This window comes from Scardinius erythrophthalmus, assembly GCF_964197995.2.
Source record: "Scardinius erythrophthalmus genome assembly, chromosome: 25".
In the NCBI taxonomy this organism is placed as follows: domain Eukaryota; kingdom Metazoa; phylum Chordata; class Actinopteri; order Cypriniformes; family Leuciscidae; genus Scardinius; species Scardinius erythrophthalmus.
The window spans coordinates 1,776,006-1,794,860 of record NC_138245.1 but is presented as its reverse complement, the minus strand read 5'-3'; the positions used below and the strand labels follow the sequence as shown (position 1 = coordinate 1,794,860).

The following is an 18,855-nucleotide window of genomic DNA, read 5'->3' as shown; positions in this document are numbered from 1 at the left end:
TTTGGATGCAAATCTAAAATGTGTTGGTCTGAAGTCGCTTCATTATTCATAGGTGTGGTTTGGGCGTAACGTGAAATAAACCAATCAGAGCGTCATCTCACATTCCCTTTAAGAGCAGGCGCGCTTGTTCCATGGCGGATTGCTATTATAACAGCGGATTTGCCAGGAGCGGTTCACAGCCGAGGAGACCGGCGTTCTCGTCACGGCCGTAAAACACAGAGAAGTGACATTGGGGACGGAGAAACACACCCAAATTAGCTTCGCTTAAACAGGCGTATAATAATTTGGGTAAATGTGTAAGCTAGATTTATGCCTATTTTATCACATCTTCATGGACACCACAATGATTTCCCTCGTGTGGTAATATTTTTCCTTGTAATAATGTATGGTTTGCAAAATGTGAACTGCGTCTGTGTGTAGATGAGAGAAGCAAAGTGTGTGTGCGTTGTGCACACGCTACATTATGGCCAAGCATGCGCCCTTAAAATAGCATCTGAATAACATGCGCCACTGACTTTAGACGAGGTTTCTCCTGGTCAGTGGAGGAATTGTTTTCTGAAACTGCAAAATAGCACCAGGGAACGTTTGCGCCGGAACACTCCTCCTCTTTTCGCTGAACCGCCCCCGGGAGCGCAAGTTCATTCCCTAATTTACTGACGTGCGTCTGTGGAGGGAAAAGTTCACTGTGCGTCGGGTGCAAAATAGGAATGACACGTGCGTCGCTGTACAAAGTCAATTGCGCTGGGTGCGAGATAGGGCCCTAAATACTTTTCCTTCAAAATTATTCAAAAGTGACACTATATTTATAGCCAGTGTTGGCCGTGACGCTTCACAACTGTTTCATTAACAGATTACTTTTTCCAAGTGGTTAGTAAAGTAATGCATTACTTTTAAATTTAAGAGTTACTTTTTCAAATAAGTGACTTTGTTTTCCCATGTCAAGTCAAGTCAAGTCCCCTTCATTTATATAGCGTTTTTAACAATATTGTTTCAAAGCAGCTTTACAGTGATAATAGGAAATTAGGAAAAGCTAATGTTTTTACTGTATCTAACCTGTTCTTTTATTGCTTTTTTGCTATTTGCATGTAGCTTGGCAAACTTTAGTTTCAGAGCATTGGTCACCGTTGCGTTTCTGTGCTGATGTGCAGGAGAAATGATACACACATGTGTGTCCTGCACGGTTGATCTTCATTACAGCAGCGCTCGTACTGACTGAAAAGTGCTAATGGAAACAAGCTTTCACAGAGACACAACAGCAGCTGGCGAATCCGGATCAGCACGGCTGGTCCACAAACCGTCTGAATCTCAGAAAACAAGGCTTGTCCCGATCACGTCTGCCCAGCGTTCGGCTCTGTACACACTCCAGGAGTCACGGCATGTGTCGATAAACCGAGTGGAGAATAGAGCGATCTCTCTGTCCAGTGTGCCTCATTATCATCACCATCTTAAAGGGATAGTTCACCCAAAAATGAAAATTAGCCCATGATTTACTCGCCCTCAAGTCGTCCTAGGTGTATATGACATTCTTCTTTCAGACGAGTACAATCTGAGTTGTATATAAAAAAATGTCCTGGCTCTTCCAAGCTTTGTAATGTCAGTGAATGGCTGTTTTTGTTTTGAAGTCCATAAAAGTGCATCTATCCATCATAAAAGTGCATCTATCCATCATAAAAGTGCATCTGTCCATCATAAAAGTGCATCTATGATCATAAAAGTGCATCTGTCCATCATAAAAGGGCATCCATCCATCATAAAAGTGCATCTGTCCATAATAAAAGTGCATCTATCCATCATATAAGTGCATCTATCCATCATAAAAGTGCATCTGTCCATAATAAAAGTGCATCTATCCATCGTAAAAGTGCATCTATCCATCATAAAAGTGCATCTATCCATCATAAAAGTACATCTACCTATGATAAAAGTGCATCTGTCCATCATAAAAGTGCATATATGATCATAAAAGTGCATCTATCATCATAAAAGTGCATCTATCCATCATAAAAGTGCATCTGTCCATCATAAAAGTGCATCTATCCATGATAAAAACATAATTGTGACTTTTTTTCTCACAATTTCGAGAAAATTTTCTTCGCAATCTCGCAATTCTGACTTTATATCACGCAATTCTTGTACCTTTTTTTATTTTTTATTCTGTGGCAGAAACAAGCTTCCATAGTTTTCTATGTGAATATTGTATTCCTGTGATCAAAGCTGAATTTTCAGCATCATTACTCCTGTCTTCAGTGTCACATGATCCTTCAGAAATCATCCGAATATGATGATTTGCTGCTCAAGAAACATTTATGATTATTATCAGTGTTGAAAACAGTTGTGCTGCTCCATAGTTTTGTGGAAAAGTCTCCCAAGAAATGCATGTAGTCAGGTTTAGATGAACAGATCCCAGTCCAGTATCCAGGGCTTCCATCATTTCACGGATTAGTTGACTAGTGTGTTTAGTAGTGCAGATCTGTAACTCTCAGTGTGTGATGTGTGTGAGTGCAGAAAGGCTTTATGTAAGTGTGTCGAACAGCCTGTGTGTGAGTCAGCTGGGTAATTGGAGACTGTGGGTGACATGAGGGCCCAATCTTACTCCGAGAGATGGATTGCTCATTTTCCATTCGTGGGCACGGGATATAAAGCCTTTTTTCTTCTGGAGCGAAGAGAACTGATCCTGGGGACTGAGAAGCGTCTCAATATTCACACTCATCTCAAACGCCGCTGGTCGAGACGCGTCTACATCGGCACTCACTTCAACACAGAAAAAAACAATACCTTGGACTAACTTTAAAAACTGAGTGTCTATTTACACCACACTAAATGCGTCTCTATAGCACGCATTGTGTTTTTTATACCAGTGTGCAATTTATACGCGGAAATGAGTTTTTACGTGCGTATGATATGCATGGGTAGGTTTAGTAGTGGTGTGGGCTATGTATGTATTACACGCAATAAAGTGCGTATTACCATGCAAACGAAAACTGCATATCATATGCACGTAAAAACTCATTTTCACGTATAAATTGCACGATAAACACAAGCTATAGAGATGCATTTGCATGAGATCAGGCTGTGATAGCAGAGGCTATTTACACTAACTCCGCCCATTGACGTCTGATTGGCCAGACAAAATTACAGAGAATGCATAATTGTCATCAGTGGCAATAATGTAGAGGAAAGGCACGTGACAGAAAGTTTTGATCAAATTCGAATCCTTCTTTTTGCCGAACTCGCTCTACGTCCTTTTCCCATCACATCAAATCGGAAAGGCATTTATTAAAAAAAAAAGAAGAAATTCTTTGAAAAGTGGAAATAAAAAGTCTAATATGTGTTTAATAATAAAGTGTTTGGCGGTTATTAGGGGTAGCTGTAGGGAGAGCTTTATTGTCGTCCATTTAATAATTTCAATAAATATAATAATTTGCACTCTATTTTATTATTGCATGCCGTTTAATGTACATTTATTTGTCAATTATTGCAAAAAAAAAAAAACTGCTTCTTTTATATAGTATAAATAGAATCTATTGCTATTTTCACTTGGTACAAATAGCCGCTGTCTTAAAAAAATACTCTAATTAGTTTTTCTCGAATTGTAGTTATGGTTTAGTTCAAACTAGACTAACACTCCTGCGGGACGATATCTGATGGGCGAGTAAGCTGCATAACTGCTGATCTAGGATCAGTTTTCTCCACAATAAAAGCATATTGGCGAAACAGATTTAGCGATCCAGTGCGTATCTGTGTTTGCGCAGAGCGTCAGAGGTTTCTATTTACAATGTGGTTTTGCGGGGTTGAGCAGTGTATCCAATCAGAGACACTTCTGTTGATCGCTTGAATTCAATGGCCAATCAGAGGTGTTTAAGTTCTGTACATTCGCAAATCACAACAAACGAAGTGTTAACATGATGTAAAGACATGATTCATTGCGCAGTGTCGACCGCTTCATTGATTATAACAGAACTTTGTGAGATCGTGATTAACTAAAATGAGTGACAGCTTTTTTTGTCATCAGAAAAGAACTTTCTGTGATACCAAAACACATAGTAGCCTATGCTTGCTTTTCTGTTCGAATTAACAGTAGTTTGTGAATGTAGACACTTTAATAACAAATTATTTATCGGGAGTGTTTATACTGGGATGTAGGTTGTGTTTAGGCGACACATTCATTTTCATGGAAATTTCATAGACTTACTGAAAAAAACTATGCATACGTTTACCTGTGGGCTTTTGCAGGGGGAGTGAAGCAAAACATGAATGTTGTGGGTGGGAGTGGGAAAGAATTCCCGCGCAGATCTCTAGTTTATCCCTCCTCCAACCACTGTTGGTAAATTGACTGGGAGTCAACCCAAAAACCAGAGACACTCTGACCCAGCCTTCTTGCCAGAACACTCTGTTCCTTGTCAAAGTGGTTCAGATCTTTATTCCTGCCCGTTTCTCCCGCATCCAGCCTGTTGATTAAGATAACTGATTGTTTGCTGACCATCTAATATACCCAGACCTTAATTTGAGGTTTTGTTTGGAGATGATCAGCAATAATCTCTTCACCTGTGACTGCTCATAATGTTTTGGCTTTTTATAACTTCACCTTAAACATATAATATAATAACATGCTATAGGGCCATGTTTTAACAATCTAAGCGCATGGTCTAAAGCGCAGGGCGCAAGTTCACTCAGTGTGCGTCCGAATCCACTTTTGCTAGTTTAACGATGGGAAAAATGGTCGGCGCTCCCGGCGCATGGTCTAAAAGGGTCGTTCCTATTCTCTTCATGAGTAATGGGTGTGTTTTGGGATTTATGTGCGTTAAACCAATCAGAGTCTCTTCTCCAATTCCCTTTAAATGCCAGTTGCGCTGGCGCCATGCATTCGCACGGATTCGCTATTTACATGACGGAATTTGATAGTGGAAAGACCGAACGCCTCTCCAGAGCGCAAACGGATCTGCTCGTGCGCGAGGTAAAAGTGCGCAAGCAGAACATCTAAGCCGGATTCACCATATCTTTATGTACACAATAATAATCTTTTACAATGTAATCCTTTTAATTTTAATATTTGGCATGTTTGTGTAATAAGCAGAGTGTACACACGTTGTGGACCCGCCTATAGGCGCACATTACTAACGCACTCTTTAAATAACGAAGAAATACTGCGCCATTGACTTTAGACCAGGGTTCAGTTGGTCAATGGCTCAGTCTATTTCAGTTCCTCAAAATAGCAACACTCCAACAATGCGCCAGAACACACACCTCGTTCTCAGACCAGCAGTCCATGGGCGCACAAACGGGCACAAATGCATTTGCTATTTAAACAACGTGGCGCAGGACATGAAAATGAAAACTGCGTCGGGCTGAAACTAGCAAAACACACTTGCGTCGCGCTTGCCGCTGCATTGCGCCGGATGTAAGATAGGGCCCATAATAATGTGCAAAAAACAAACATAATATTTCTGCACATCAACACTTCGAGGTTCAGCGAAGTTACTATTTAAACTAAATTGTTTCTTTTTTTTTTCTATGGGGAGTATTATTAGCTTTAGACGAACTGAAAAGAAAACACGTTTACACCATGCTTTACAATTAGACCAATGTGAAAAGGTACTTTAAATATATGACACTGTCAGTTTCATTGCAGAGACAGTTAGATATATTATATTTACACAGTAAGTCAGCTGTTTCACACTTTAAAGAGTGTATAAGTGTACAATGTGTTTGTTTCTCATGAAAATGTGATTTAGTCAGAATCAGTTGAAGAAATTGTTTATTGGATTGTGTAGTGAGCTCATTTCATTCATTCTTCAAATATGTTTTCTGGGTTGTTTGTATACCCTAGTTTGGGTAACCATGTGATCCATGTAATCATGTGACTCCTGCACTGGGCATTGAGAAAGGTCACATGTGACCAAAACGTTTGCCACTTTTCATTAAAGCAGTGTTTTTATCTCGCATTGAACGAGTGTGCTGGCTTTTTTGAGTGTGTTTGCCTAGTCAGAATCAATGGACCATCAATGGAGAGAAATGCATCTCATTCACACTGAAAACTGGGAATGTCAAACTGGCTGTATATGAAGCAACACAATCGCTCTTGTTGCTGACAATGTAAAAAAAAAAAAAAAAGGACTGTGAAATGAAAATTGTAAATCCTACACTATTATTTTTTTTTTCAGTGCGTATTGTCTTTTGAGTTTTAATTAGTATTTAATTAGTAACATTTGTCTTTGTGTTTCCTTACAGGTCTGACTGGAGATGCCACGGATCTAGATAAAAGAAAAGAAGTCTTCGGGCAAAATCTTATACCTCCAAAGAAGCCAAAAACTTTTTTACAGTTAGTGTGGGAAGCATTACAAGACGTGACCCTCATCATCCTCGAAATCGCAGCCATGATCTCTCTGGGTCTGTCGTTCTATCAGCCGCCTGGAGAGGGCAGCGAGTGTGAGTATCATTACACGCGGTCCTCGTGTTGTACAGCCAATCTTCTGCTTATGGAATAAAGGGAACCGAGGCGCTGGTTATCGTTAAAGACAGTTTATCACCAGTCCTGGTTTAAAGGAAAGATCATCCATGTCGTTCCAAACCTCCATGACTCTCTCTCTGTTCTGTTGAACACAAAAGAAGATATTCGAACAAAAAAAAAACATCACATCATCAAAAAATGTAGACATATTCTTTAAAATATATAAAAGACAAAGAAAAAATATACATATATATTTAAAAAAATCATACAGGTTTGGAACGACCTGAGAGGGAGCAAATTTGACTAAACTGTCACCTTAATGTAAAGATTAGTTAATATTGAGAAATATTAACACAGAAAAGTAATGATTAAAGGTGTTTTATTCACTGTTAAACAGCTTCTCATATGCTCTGATGTGGACATATCAAACACTGGCATTGACTGTCATCTGTACAGGTCAATTGATTTCAGAAGGATTACATCACTGTTATACTCACAGACATTACATTTACATTTTTACAATGACTTTTAAGCAACTGATGTCAAGGTGGTTTTTAATGGATGTCAGTTTCCAAACATTCCCTCTGGACACAAAGTCCGGTGCTCATCGTGTCTTATTCTGTCTAAAAACCAGGAAAAGAGCATGTAAAGTATCCAACCGCAGTTGTCTAGTTCTGGCGTGCTGTTTAGAAGCAGTTCATGAATATATATATATATATATATATATATATATATATATATATATATATATATATATATATATATATATATATATATATATATATATTGATTGTTTGTGCATCTTTCTTTACAATTAATGACTTTTTGCATATATATTTTGCTTGCAGGGACATTCAGTGATTTGTAAGTGTGGCTAAAGTGTCCAAATACTCTGAATACTTTATTCTGATTGGTTGGAGGGTGTGTGTTTAATTAATTCAATTATTTAATTAATTAATTTAATTAATTAACACTGTTCTATTAATAAATAGCTTGGCTACAGCAATGCTGCATTATATTTCTCAGCAGTGGGGGGGGGGGGGGTATGAGACATAATGCTGTTTCTGAAGTAATTAAACTCACAGCTTCACTTTTAGTAGAGAGACGCTGCACAGATGCAGGTAATTCACACACGCATCTCTCTCTCAATCTCCCTCTCTCTCTCTTTAGATAATTAATTCAAATAAATGCTATAATTCATTCATTCAGATAAACGCACCGCACTACTTTATCTCCGTGTCTGATTTAAAGCGGACAGAATGCTAGATCTAGCGAGCCGTAACTTCACTCTTCCAGTCATCAATGTGGGCGAACGACCACAGTTCTGTATAAGTGAGATAATCCTCGGCTGGCGATGCATGAAACCGTTTGAATGCACTTCGCTTCACTTCAGCCAGTCTTTAAATCACAGATAGCCGTGGATGATCTCTTGCATATCGATCACAGAATGAAATATCCAAACATGTTTTCTTCACTTGACTTTGAGAAAGTCCATCAGCAGTCAGTGTTTGTCTCCGAGTAAAGCGAGCATGACTCTGCATTCAGAGAGCGAAGAGTTAATGAAGTGTGCGCTGGAAGAATAACCTTTAGGTGAAGGCCATACATCACACCAGCGGCCCATAAAATGTGCAATGAAGACAAAGCCATTAAAGCAGCGTAAAGAAGCTAAAAGAATGCTGAGCAAGTATTATCAATCACGATAATGCTCAAAGAATTCAATTACTCCAGGAATGGAAAATGATCTTTTATTCCAATGCGTTCAGAGCGATGAAGCGGTCTAGATCTGAGCGAAGAAGAGCATGTTAACTCTTGCGGAGACTCATCGTGTGTCAAGATGGTTTAGCTGGTATTATGATCAGATTCTGTGATTATATGAATCTCTCTGGCACAATAACATGAAACTTAATAAATGAATATGTAAGGATCTGCATTATCCAGCATGCATCACAGCTGAATGCTATTTTGTTGTATTTTATATCATATTGATTCTGCATACAAGGACAAATGAGCTGAGATAATAATCAGACATGTTTCGGAAGACACACTTCAGTCTAGTGAATCACTTTGTTCATTTCAGTGAACTGATTGAAAACAGAAGTTTGATGTTTCTTTGTAAATAGCAAATAATATTATGGTGTTTTATATATTTAGAATGAAATTGCTCCCTTAAGAAATGTAATGTAGTTCACTAAAGGTCTGTAGCTTAATTACTTTCTGGCTTCCCACAATACGTTAATATGCTAATTGCACATTAATATGCATATTCCACACTTTCCAACAGTGTGTGTGTGCAGACGATGAATCCTCAGCCGGCTCCACCGGCGCCGCTCTTACATCTGAGATCTGTGACACTTGTTCTGGTTTTAATGGAGACTGGCGCTGTGTGTGTCTGTTGATGGAGACTGGTGCTGTGTGTGTAAGAGAGATGGATCGCTCCGTGTGTCCAGACATCCCTCACAGAATCTCCCACATGCAAGATAAGCACAGGCTCCATCCGGATCGATACAGGGAGAATCTCACCGAGAACTGAACATCTGAAGCCTGAGATTCATCGTGAAGCTCATTAATGCTCACACTGCATCATTCACTCCTCAGCCCATGGAAACCAGTGTGAAAAAAAGGAAGACAAATTCAAATATGTCTACTTTTGTGTACCATGAGAAAACACAGCAAACAAGCGGATGTAGTATCTTCTTTTTTTTCTTTTTTTCTTTGCTAAACTATTTCTTTAAGCTCAGTCGACAGGATATTTTTCTTACATGTTCTTCTAAATCAAGATACATTTACTGGAGAAGCAAAATGACTAGGGGTGTAACAATATATCGCTATACAAAAATGCAACAATATTTATTATGGATAGTTCACACAGTTTTAGTGTCAGAACTACATTAAACTAGTATATAATATATAATATAATGCAGTGGTGGAATGTGTGTGTGTCCTGATAATGCCATGTTGCCAGTAAAATGTCCTACATTATTATAAATATATCTAGTCAGTGACAGTGAAAGCATATTCATCTACAATAATTCTGTGTTTTCAGCTTCAGAATCACTTTGCTTCTCCAGTAAATGTATCTCGAGTGAAGAATGTTTAGATATTTGTCCTGGAAAACAGGAAGAACAACACTGTTTGAAGTGAAAACACTAGCTCAATTTACAGCTTAAGCCGGAAAATCAGAAACAGTTCAAATGCAAAACGGCACATTTGTCCAAATTTGACAAAAATTTGCATAAAATCAGCAAGCTTGAGAAAGCGTCTCCTGCAGAACGGGCCGTTTCGGTGGAGTGTGTTGAGGAGAGTGTTGCGGCACCAGTGTGTCACGAGCTGTTATCTAACACTTCAGCACCGCGGACAGCTCCACACACACACACACACACACACACACACACACACACACACACACACACACTACACACAGAATGAAGAGGTTTCACTGCAGAGGAGCCGAATCAAATGAAGGATCTAGAGCCGAGGAGGGTCCGCACTGCAGAGCCTAAAAATAGACCTGATCTGAGATCAGCCAACACTGGATCTGCCGAATAATCATTAGCATTTAAAGGGGCAGTTCGCAGAATATCTCACATGATCACACTGCATTTTTGTTGCATGGAAAAGTGCAGCTTTTTGCTGATGTGTTCAGGGTTTTTATAGAGCTAAAGCTATTAATAACATGTATGTTCATTGAAATAAAGCTGAAATCAAATGAAATGTAAATATTAGTTGAAAAACTTTAACTAAATGCAAATTAGAAAATTGCCTTGGTAATAAACTGAAATAAGTTGAAATTGAAGCACTAAAATAATTAACTGGAAAAATAAAATATAAAATGAACTAAAAACTGAAATAAAAATAAACACAAATGTAGAAAAAAGCGAATAAAATGACAAACGCACTCAAAAAATAAACTAAAATGATCTTGAAAAGTAAAAATTTAAAACTTTAAGCTAATTCAAAATAAAAATAAAAATATAATAAAACTAAAATAACTGATGTGTTGCATGAGAGAAACAAAAATTCACACAGGTTGGACAGATTATTATTTATGATTATGATTATTATGGACAGTTATTTAGGTCCATGAACTTTGTTTTCAATCGAGATATTTACGGATTCAAACGGACACGATTGTTTAATAAGTGCTGCAACCGCTCACCTTTTCTTTTAATCTTTTCACTCTTCTAGTTCCTTTGAAACGGTCCTGTGGTCTGACAAATCAATTTAAAAAATATTGAAAACATATGTATTCACAATTAATATGAGCTTATAAGAAAAGAATAAATAAGAATTATAAAAGAAAGAGCTAAAGGCTGTTTAAAAAAAAAAAAAAGTTCGCAAGAAGTGGCGTGAGAAGTGACACTCTCCATGAATATGGTAAAACAAAACAAAAAAACAGTTGGATTTATACAGTGTGTTTTCAGCAGTGTGTTTAAATGTTAATAATAATAATAATAATAATAATTCAATGTATTTATGGGCTCCTTTCAGGACACCTTACAAACAATAAAATACATGAACAATAAATATAAAGATGAAAAGATGATGATTGACAGCGCTGCTGATGCTCTCTCTCCAGCGTGCGGGACAGCGGCCGCCGGAGCCGAGGACGAAGGGGAGGCCGAGGCCGGCTGGATCGAGGGAGCTGCGATCTTACTCTCAGTGGTGTGTGTTGTTCTGGTCACGGCCTTCAACGACTGGAGCAAAGAGAAGCAGTTCAGGGGTTTACAGAGCCGCATCGAGCAGGAGCAGAAGTTCCAGGTGGTGCGAGGAGGACAGGTCATACAACTCCCCGTGTCAGATATCGTCGTTGGAGATATCGCACAAATCAAGTATGGTATGTGTCCCCAAGTTCTTTCTTATCCCTCTTGTATGTATAACAGGTCCCTGATAAGGCCTTTACATGCTGTCTGTTAGCAATCACATTATTTACTACATGCCACGAGCTGATTGGCCAATTGGCCAGCCAATGAGATTGCTTGCTCAACATTTACATCGCCAGATTCAGTATCTGTTGTAAGATGGTCCCGCAGGGCGAGAAGCCGCCCGACAAACATTAATAGTGATGGAAGCCCAAATGTTAAATGGCAAGGTGAAATAATTCACTAATTCATTCTTTATTCACTAATTCACCAAAGTAATTCACTATTTTGTACATGGGGGTCAAAATGATCATTTTCACCTGAGATTTGGAGCCAAATTACAGGAGCGTCAAAATGACTCTAGAAAGATGGCAGCATCATTATTTTATTTTTACACAGGTCTATTCGTTAAATCTGTTTACTTTAATACACTTTAATAAGTGACCCACATTTGGTTTTCGACCACTGAAAATGTGTTCAAATTAACCATTTACTCATGGAGCCGCATTGAGATCCCTATATCTCTGGGATTGAACCATTTAGAGGCTTAAATGAAGATACCAAAAGAACATTTTAAGAACTAAAACATAGTGAATTATGTTTATTACTTTTCGAGTAAAGTCAACAGAATTTACTAACAGACCTTCCTATCTGTGTGTAAATATAATATAATGATGCTGCCATCTTTCTACAGTTATTTTTACGCTCCTGTAATTTGACTCCAAATCTCATGACAAAATAGTGGATTACTCAATTCATCCATGGCATTTAATATTTGGGCTTTCATCACTGTTTATGTCTGTAAATGTTTGAGCCGAGACCCTCTGGTTGATTTGACATGGACTCTCCAAGTAACATTGTCATATCAATGAACATGATAAAACTCGAGACTGAGATGTCATGATTGAAGTAACAGAGGAGAATATAGTGGTGATTCTTCAATTAGAGGAACTTTTCTGCCTTCTAGGGTGATTTTAAAGAAAAATAAAAGATTGATTCTAGATTATAAAGACATATTAGGGGCATCTTTGAATTATTATTATTTTTTTTATTGTGTCTCTCTAATTAATTGAGTTCAAAGGTTAAATTTGGACCTATTATTCAGACTATTTCATTTCCCCTATATAATACATTTATTAAAGTGTTACAATCGGGGGATTTTATTTTGCACTTTGTTATATCGCAAATGATTTGGTATTTGTAAATAGTTGTTATGTACCACACACTCAAAGCAACCGGACACAACAACTATTTACAAATTACAAATCATTTGCGAAACAATGTGTTACTGTGTTTTTTTTTTTCTTACAGTTTATAATGTAATAATAATAATAAATAATAAGCTTGACATTTAATATTTTTGAGAACTTGACATTTCCCACAGTGTGACATGCTAAACTCCATCTAAAACTATTTGTAACAGTATTGAGCTCATTCTTTTATAATTATCATTCATGCCACTTTTATGAACACATACAGTATTAATCGAGAGACAACAGTACATGGGATATATGTACTACAATTAATATTTCACACTATAGAACCATTTAAAATGAATTATTGAAGACATAAAGGTAAAGTTATTCTACAATATACGCATTCATATCCTTAAATCCCGATTAAAATAAATCCATGGACGTGTCAATGTATAATGTATTAACAAAGATGAAATTCAAGATTTGTAATTGAAGGTTCACCCATATATAATCTGAAATCTACTAATGAAGTGGAGCGTTATCTAGAGAGCTTTAAAGCATGACCGGACAGCATTGCTGTGCAATGAAGCAAGACTGATCTGTGTCATTAATTTACAGTGTGATTATGAGAGTTGGTCAAGCTGATCACCACTTTATTCTCTGGAGATGTTATCAGACAAGTGCTGTGCTGGTTCTGCGGTGTTGGAGGGGTTCTGGATGTCATTTCGGATCTCCTGAACGAGTGGGAGGCAGATAATGCATGAGTTGACAGTGATGGAGGGATCCTGTGGGTGAGAGCGTTTGGCAAGCTGGAAAAGGGGCTCCATCTCCTTGACTAGTACAGCGGTGGTTAGCAGTAGCTTACCGTTATTTTTGAACATGTGTGGGAGATGATATGATGCATTGCAAAGATGGAAAATGAAAGCAAAATTATCTCTGAACGAAAACACCTTTTTGATATATAAACAACAGAAGGACCCAATACCGAACCCTGGGGAACACCTACAGTATACAGTAGTGTTGCCTATTGCTGCACAACACACTGCTATTCTCGTCATTTTGATTTTGACTTAGTTAGGGCTGTAAACTTATAGTAACTGGAGAGAGATTCTGTTGTGAAATGCTTGACATGTGCCATCTTAGAGGATCAACTTTGGAATTCTTTGGAGACAGCGATATTGATCCAGACTTGTTGTTTGGAGAAACTGAAGGAATTGTTGGAAGGAACACAAAGGCACTAAGAAGAGCTTTTGGAGATTAGATTCTGAAATATGCTCCATTGCTGAGTGGCTGCCTGTGTTCAGAAACAGTTTTATCCCCGTTGTGCTCTTGACCGCTGGATTTATCAAGTTAAGCTGAAGACTTGCTATAAGTTACTTTGAATATTATGGGTTTTTTAAAATAAAAAAACATATCGCACCATAATGAGTGCTGAACTTTTAAAGGAGTAGTTCACTTCAGAATTAACATTTCCTTATAATGTACTCTCCCCCACTTCATCCGAGATGTTCATGTCTTTCTTTCTTCAGTGGAAAAGAAATGAAGGTTTTTGAGGAAAACACTCCAGGATGTTCCTCCATATAGTGTCTTCAATGGGGTCCAACGGGTCGAAGGTCCAGATGTGAGTTTCAGTGCAGCTTCAAAGTCTCGACACGATCCCAGATGAAGAATAAGAGTCTCATCTAGACAAATCAGCGGACATTTTAGAACTAAATAAACATTTATATACTTTTTAACCACAAATGCTGGTCTTGCACGAGCACTGATGCACTACACATTACGTAATCAAGTTGAAAGGTCACGCATGTTCCGGTTAAAAATTTAGGGTAGGGTGAAAAATTCAACTTCAAAATTGTCCGACATCGTTGTTTCACCTTTTATTTTTATTTATTTTTGAAAAATGGCGTTTGACTTAGTCTTTGCATGTTTGCTTTGCAAACACTAGGTCGGTTCTTCCGCCTACGTCACACTTGACCTTTCAAAGTGATTACGTAATGTGTGTTGCATCACAGCTAGTGCAAGACCAGCATTTGTGGTTAAAAGTATATAAATGTTTCTTTTTTTTTCTTTTTTTTTATAAAATGTCCGCTGGTTTGTCTAGATGAGACTCTTATTCTTCATCTGGGATCGTGTCGAGACTTTGAAGCTGCACTGAAACTCACATCTGGACCTTCGACCCGTTGGACCCCATTGAAGACACTATATGGAGGAACACCCCGGAGTGTTTTCCTCAAAAACCTTCATTTCTTTTCCACTGAAGAAAGAAAGACATGAACATCTTGGATGACGTGGGGGAGAGTACATTATCAGGAAATTGTAATTCTGAAGTGAACTAATCCTTTAAGATGCTGTTCTTTTCTGATGTATCAAGTTTCATTACGTGTTCCTGTATGGAAAGCGCTTCATTTTTTTTGTGCGGTTGGTGTGGTTTGGTGAGGCATGTTTTGTATTTTTTTTTTCTTATTAATTCTACAAAATGTACATGTTAAATTGCCAGCCCTTCCTGTGCTCAGGTGACCTGCTCCCAGCGGACGGGGTCTTGATACAAGGCAACGATCTGAAGATCGATGAGAGTTCTCTGACGGGAGAATCCGACCACGTGCGCAAAGCTGCAGATAAAGACCCCATGCTTCTCTCTGGTGAATCCCTCTGTACTACTATATTTTACTTTCACAGTGTTCACTTTGTTGTGCTGTTTTACACATAATAAGTATTGAAGTTCGACATCCACTTGCATCCACACTGATCAGAAAAAGTCAAATCGATCAACACAGGCAAAAAATATAAGTGGTTCTTCCTACAAATAGGCTTAATTATTTTATTTTTTTAACAAGTAGTCATTGAAAGGAGGTGCTTAACCTTTAGAAAGTGTTTAATATTATATTATTGACTTATTTTCCCATCATGCTGTAGAAAGTACCCAAAAATGACACTACTTTGATGTCATTATTTTGAGGTTTTTTTTTTTTTTCTAATTTAATATTTAATTTATGTGGTAGCAATGTTTTGTGCAAAATGTGGGTCACAGTTCAGAATTATATTTTTTTGGTAATTAATTAACAAAATAGTGAATTGAATATCAATCCAACAGATTAGATCTGAATGAAAACATTGCATGATTATGTTTGTTTAAGATGGGACAGATGGAAATCTGTTATTTGATGTGTTTGAATTAGAAACTAGCTTCATGTAAAGGTTTCATTTGTTAAAATGAGATAAAGCTAGGGTAGGCGATCCTGTTCAGAAGCATTTTTTTTATACTGGGTGAACTGGTCCTTCCATTCTGATAGTAATCAATACATTATGTGTTCAGAAAAAGGAATTAAAAAAATCTGACCTCTGTAGCAGCTGCAGGACAGTAAAAACTCTGACCAATCACTGCCATTCGGTGCGAATGTAAAGAACCAATCAGATGCCTTCATGTCTCGTGCCCGCGCCCCACTGCGTGTGCTCATCACATGTCACCGTTTCCGGAAACATATAGCTCACTACACCGACTAAGCAGGAGTTTGCGGCACAATGGCAGATAAAATGCAGCCAAAATTACCAATACCAGCTTTGCTTGTAACTACTCGCCCTGACAAAAAGGCTAAAAAAAGAAAGTCTGAGGCAGAAAAGGCTGCAACGAAACTGGCGCTTGATAAAGCCAGAGGTCAGGACAAACTCGGGTCAACATCGGTTCATCCTTTGAACGCTGGAGACAACTAAGGAAGCTGAAGGGCCTAAAAAGCGATGCCGAGGTTGCGGTCTTTCTGCTGGACAGGTAATTATTTGTTTTGCTTCGGGGGGATTTGTTATTTCCATGATATATGTTATGTTAGGCAACATAGTTACTGTTGTAGCTTGTATTAGCCCAATCAGATCCAATGCTCTCGTCGTGGAAGCTCTAACAACCAAAATAACGAAGATTTATAAAAACATAAAATTCACGTTTGCCAGTGATAGTAACAAAACAAAACGTTAAATTTTTACATTTACTTTAGCAGACGCTTTTATCCAAAGAGACGTAGCTACATTTCCGAGTTCATACAACACCAAACGTGTAACGTTAGCCTGAAAACTGCGAGTAACTTTACTAACAATAGCCATGTTTTTTTTTTTCATTTTAATAATAATATAGTTTACTTACAGGTGAATGAGACATGACGTAGTTTGGTTGATGCCCATAATGTGCTGAAGTACTCGGCTTTCCTGTGAAGTGCAGCTGACTCCAAATGTGGATGCTCGTTCATGTTTGTGGGGGGGCGTGGCTTTGGACGGAGCACTGACAGGAGGGGGCGGAGCTTAGAAGAGGTGCCACTTTCAAATCTGGCTAGCTCTACAGGATTGCCTACCCTAGCTTTAACTAAACATGAACTAACAATAACCAATAATTCTACAGTATTCAATACTCTTTTTTAATCTTAATTTCAACAGATAATAATTTTACAAATCAAAAGTTGTATCTGTTAACGTAAGTTAATGCACTGTGATTTAACATGAACAAACAATGATTAAATCTACTTATTAAACTATGCTGTAAAAAATCCATTGCTTCGTTTATGTAATGCATTAACTAACTAACTAATGTTAACAAATGTGTTACCGCTAATAATTTAAACATATTTATTAGTTATGCTATTCAGTGCCAACCACATCATTTATTGTCATGCACTCTTTTAATGTACTTTGATTCTACAACTTTATATTGAAATGGACAAAAATGACAAGCAGTTGTCTGTTCGGTGTTTAATTTAACATTTGAGAGCATAAACTCTATCAATTAGCTTTGATGAATGAGTCAGTTCTCACTTCTGCAGTCAGGTGTGTGTGTGTGTGTGTGTGTGTGTGTGTGTGTGTGTGTGTGTGTGTGTGTGAGGGATTGGTGTTGTCATCTATGAGATCACACATTGTGTCAGTTGTGCAGAGGTGAGAGCGTCAGGCCTGCTATTACTTACAGTTTCTCCATGACTTACTCTGCCGTTAACTGAATCCCCAGGCACGCATGTGATGGAGGGCTCGGGTCGGATGGTGGTCATGGCTGTCGGGGTGAACTCTCAGACTGGGATCATCTTCACTTTGCTCGGTGCTGGTGGAGAGGAGGAGGAGAAAAAAGAGAAGAAAGGTGCGTAACTAAAGCTCAGCCTGACAGAACCTCAGCAGAGACACTTCTGTACGGGGATCAACATTCATTCCTGCCAGTTAATGTCGTTATTATCGCATAAACCTTTTTCTTATATCAGCAGATCTTTGTAAACCTAAAAAAAAAAAACAGGACACTGGGGGAAAAGAACATTATAAAGCATACTAAAAGTGAAAACACAGTTTATAATTGATAAAACTCACCCTGTTTTAGCAAAACTGTCAGAATAATTTGGAATAATTATGATTTTTTCCAAACTTCTGCCCAGTCGTGTATTTACTATTGCTCGTATTTCATGGTTTGAACAAACCTTTAACCCTAAGTATTAAAGGGGTCATGAACTGCCTTATTTTCTTTTATTTTATAATGTTTACTGGCTTTCACATCAAAAATTGTCATAAATTAGAAATAAAAGGCATTTTTCCTACTCTGATTTTAGCCTCTGATTTGAACGCTCTGTTTGAAGGGGCGTGTCTGCTGTGAGACTTCAGAGGAAACGCCCACTGCTGTGATTGGCTATAAGACTTCATTGGAAACGCCCACTGCTGTGATTGGCTAACATCTCTAACAGTATCACATGTGGAACTCTCTCGATATCTCTTAGCACGTTTTTACTATTACAGCTCTCAAGGTTAACTAATCGTGAAAAGTGTTGATTATAGCATTATATTCAGATCTATAGCATTATACTTAGATTGTATCATGAAAGCATGTAGCCAATCACAGACATGCTAAGCGTATGAATGCAGTGATCTCGTCTTCGCAACTCGGTTTCTGCACACTAACGAATGCTTTTATCATAACTAACAGTGCAAACACAATGTAAAAAATTTTTTTGTTGATTATAACCAGACTTTGTTATAACAGGAGTTTTGGCGTGAGTCCAAAACTCAGTCTTGATAAACTCGCGGTGTTTGATTGACAGCTCAACAGTGATTGCAAAGGGAGCACCCTGATCACTTTCTGTATATAATTTAATCACATTTTAAATCACAGATTATTTTCATCCTTCTAAGAGAAAAAAATGTGAAGTAGACCATTAAGTCACTCACTGGTTTAATTTACTGACACATAGACAAAAATCATCTGACTTTACATGAATCATTACATATTAAGAAATCACTGGTCACAGATCAGGCATTAGAATGAACACGGTTACTGTGAATGTCTCAGTTGAGCATTCTTTGTTTGTTCACTATCGATTCTTTGGGAAATCAGTCACAATTTCAT

The 18,855-nt window shown here is 37.9% G+C and overlaps 1 protein-coding gene across 16 annotated transcripts in view; it reads left to right on the top strand.

Moving 5' to 3' along the window:
- The window catches only part of atp2b2 (ATPase plasma membrane Ca2+ transporting 2), a 193,282-nt gene that overhangs the window by 122,885 nt on the left and 51,542 nt on the right, over positions 1-18,855 (top strand). For all 16 annotated transcript variants that reach the window (XM_081357729.1, XM_081357726.1, XM_081357725.1 and 13 more), the window contains exons 3-6: positions 6,229-6,426; positions 11,025-11,282; positions 15,017-15,142; positions 17,482-17,607. In XM_081357729.1, the coding sequence (XP_081213855.1) occupies positions 6,229-6,426; positions 11,025-11,282; positions 15,017-15,142; positions 17,482-17,607 (708 nt within the window). The remainder of the gene's footprint in view (positions 1-6,228; positions 6,427-11,024; positions 11,283-15,016; positions 15,143-17,481; positions 17,608-18,855) is intronic.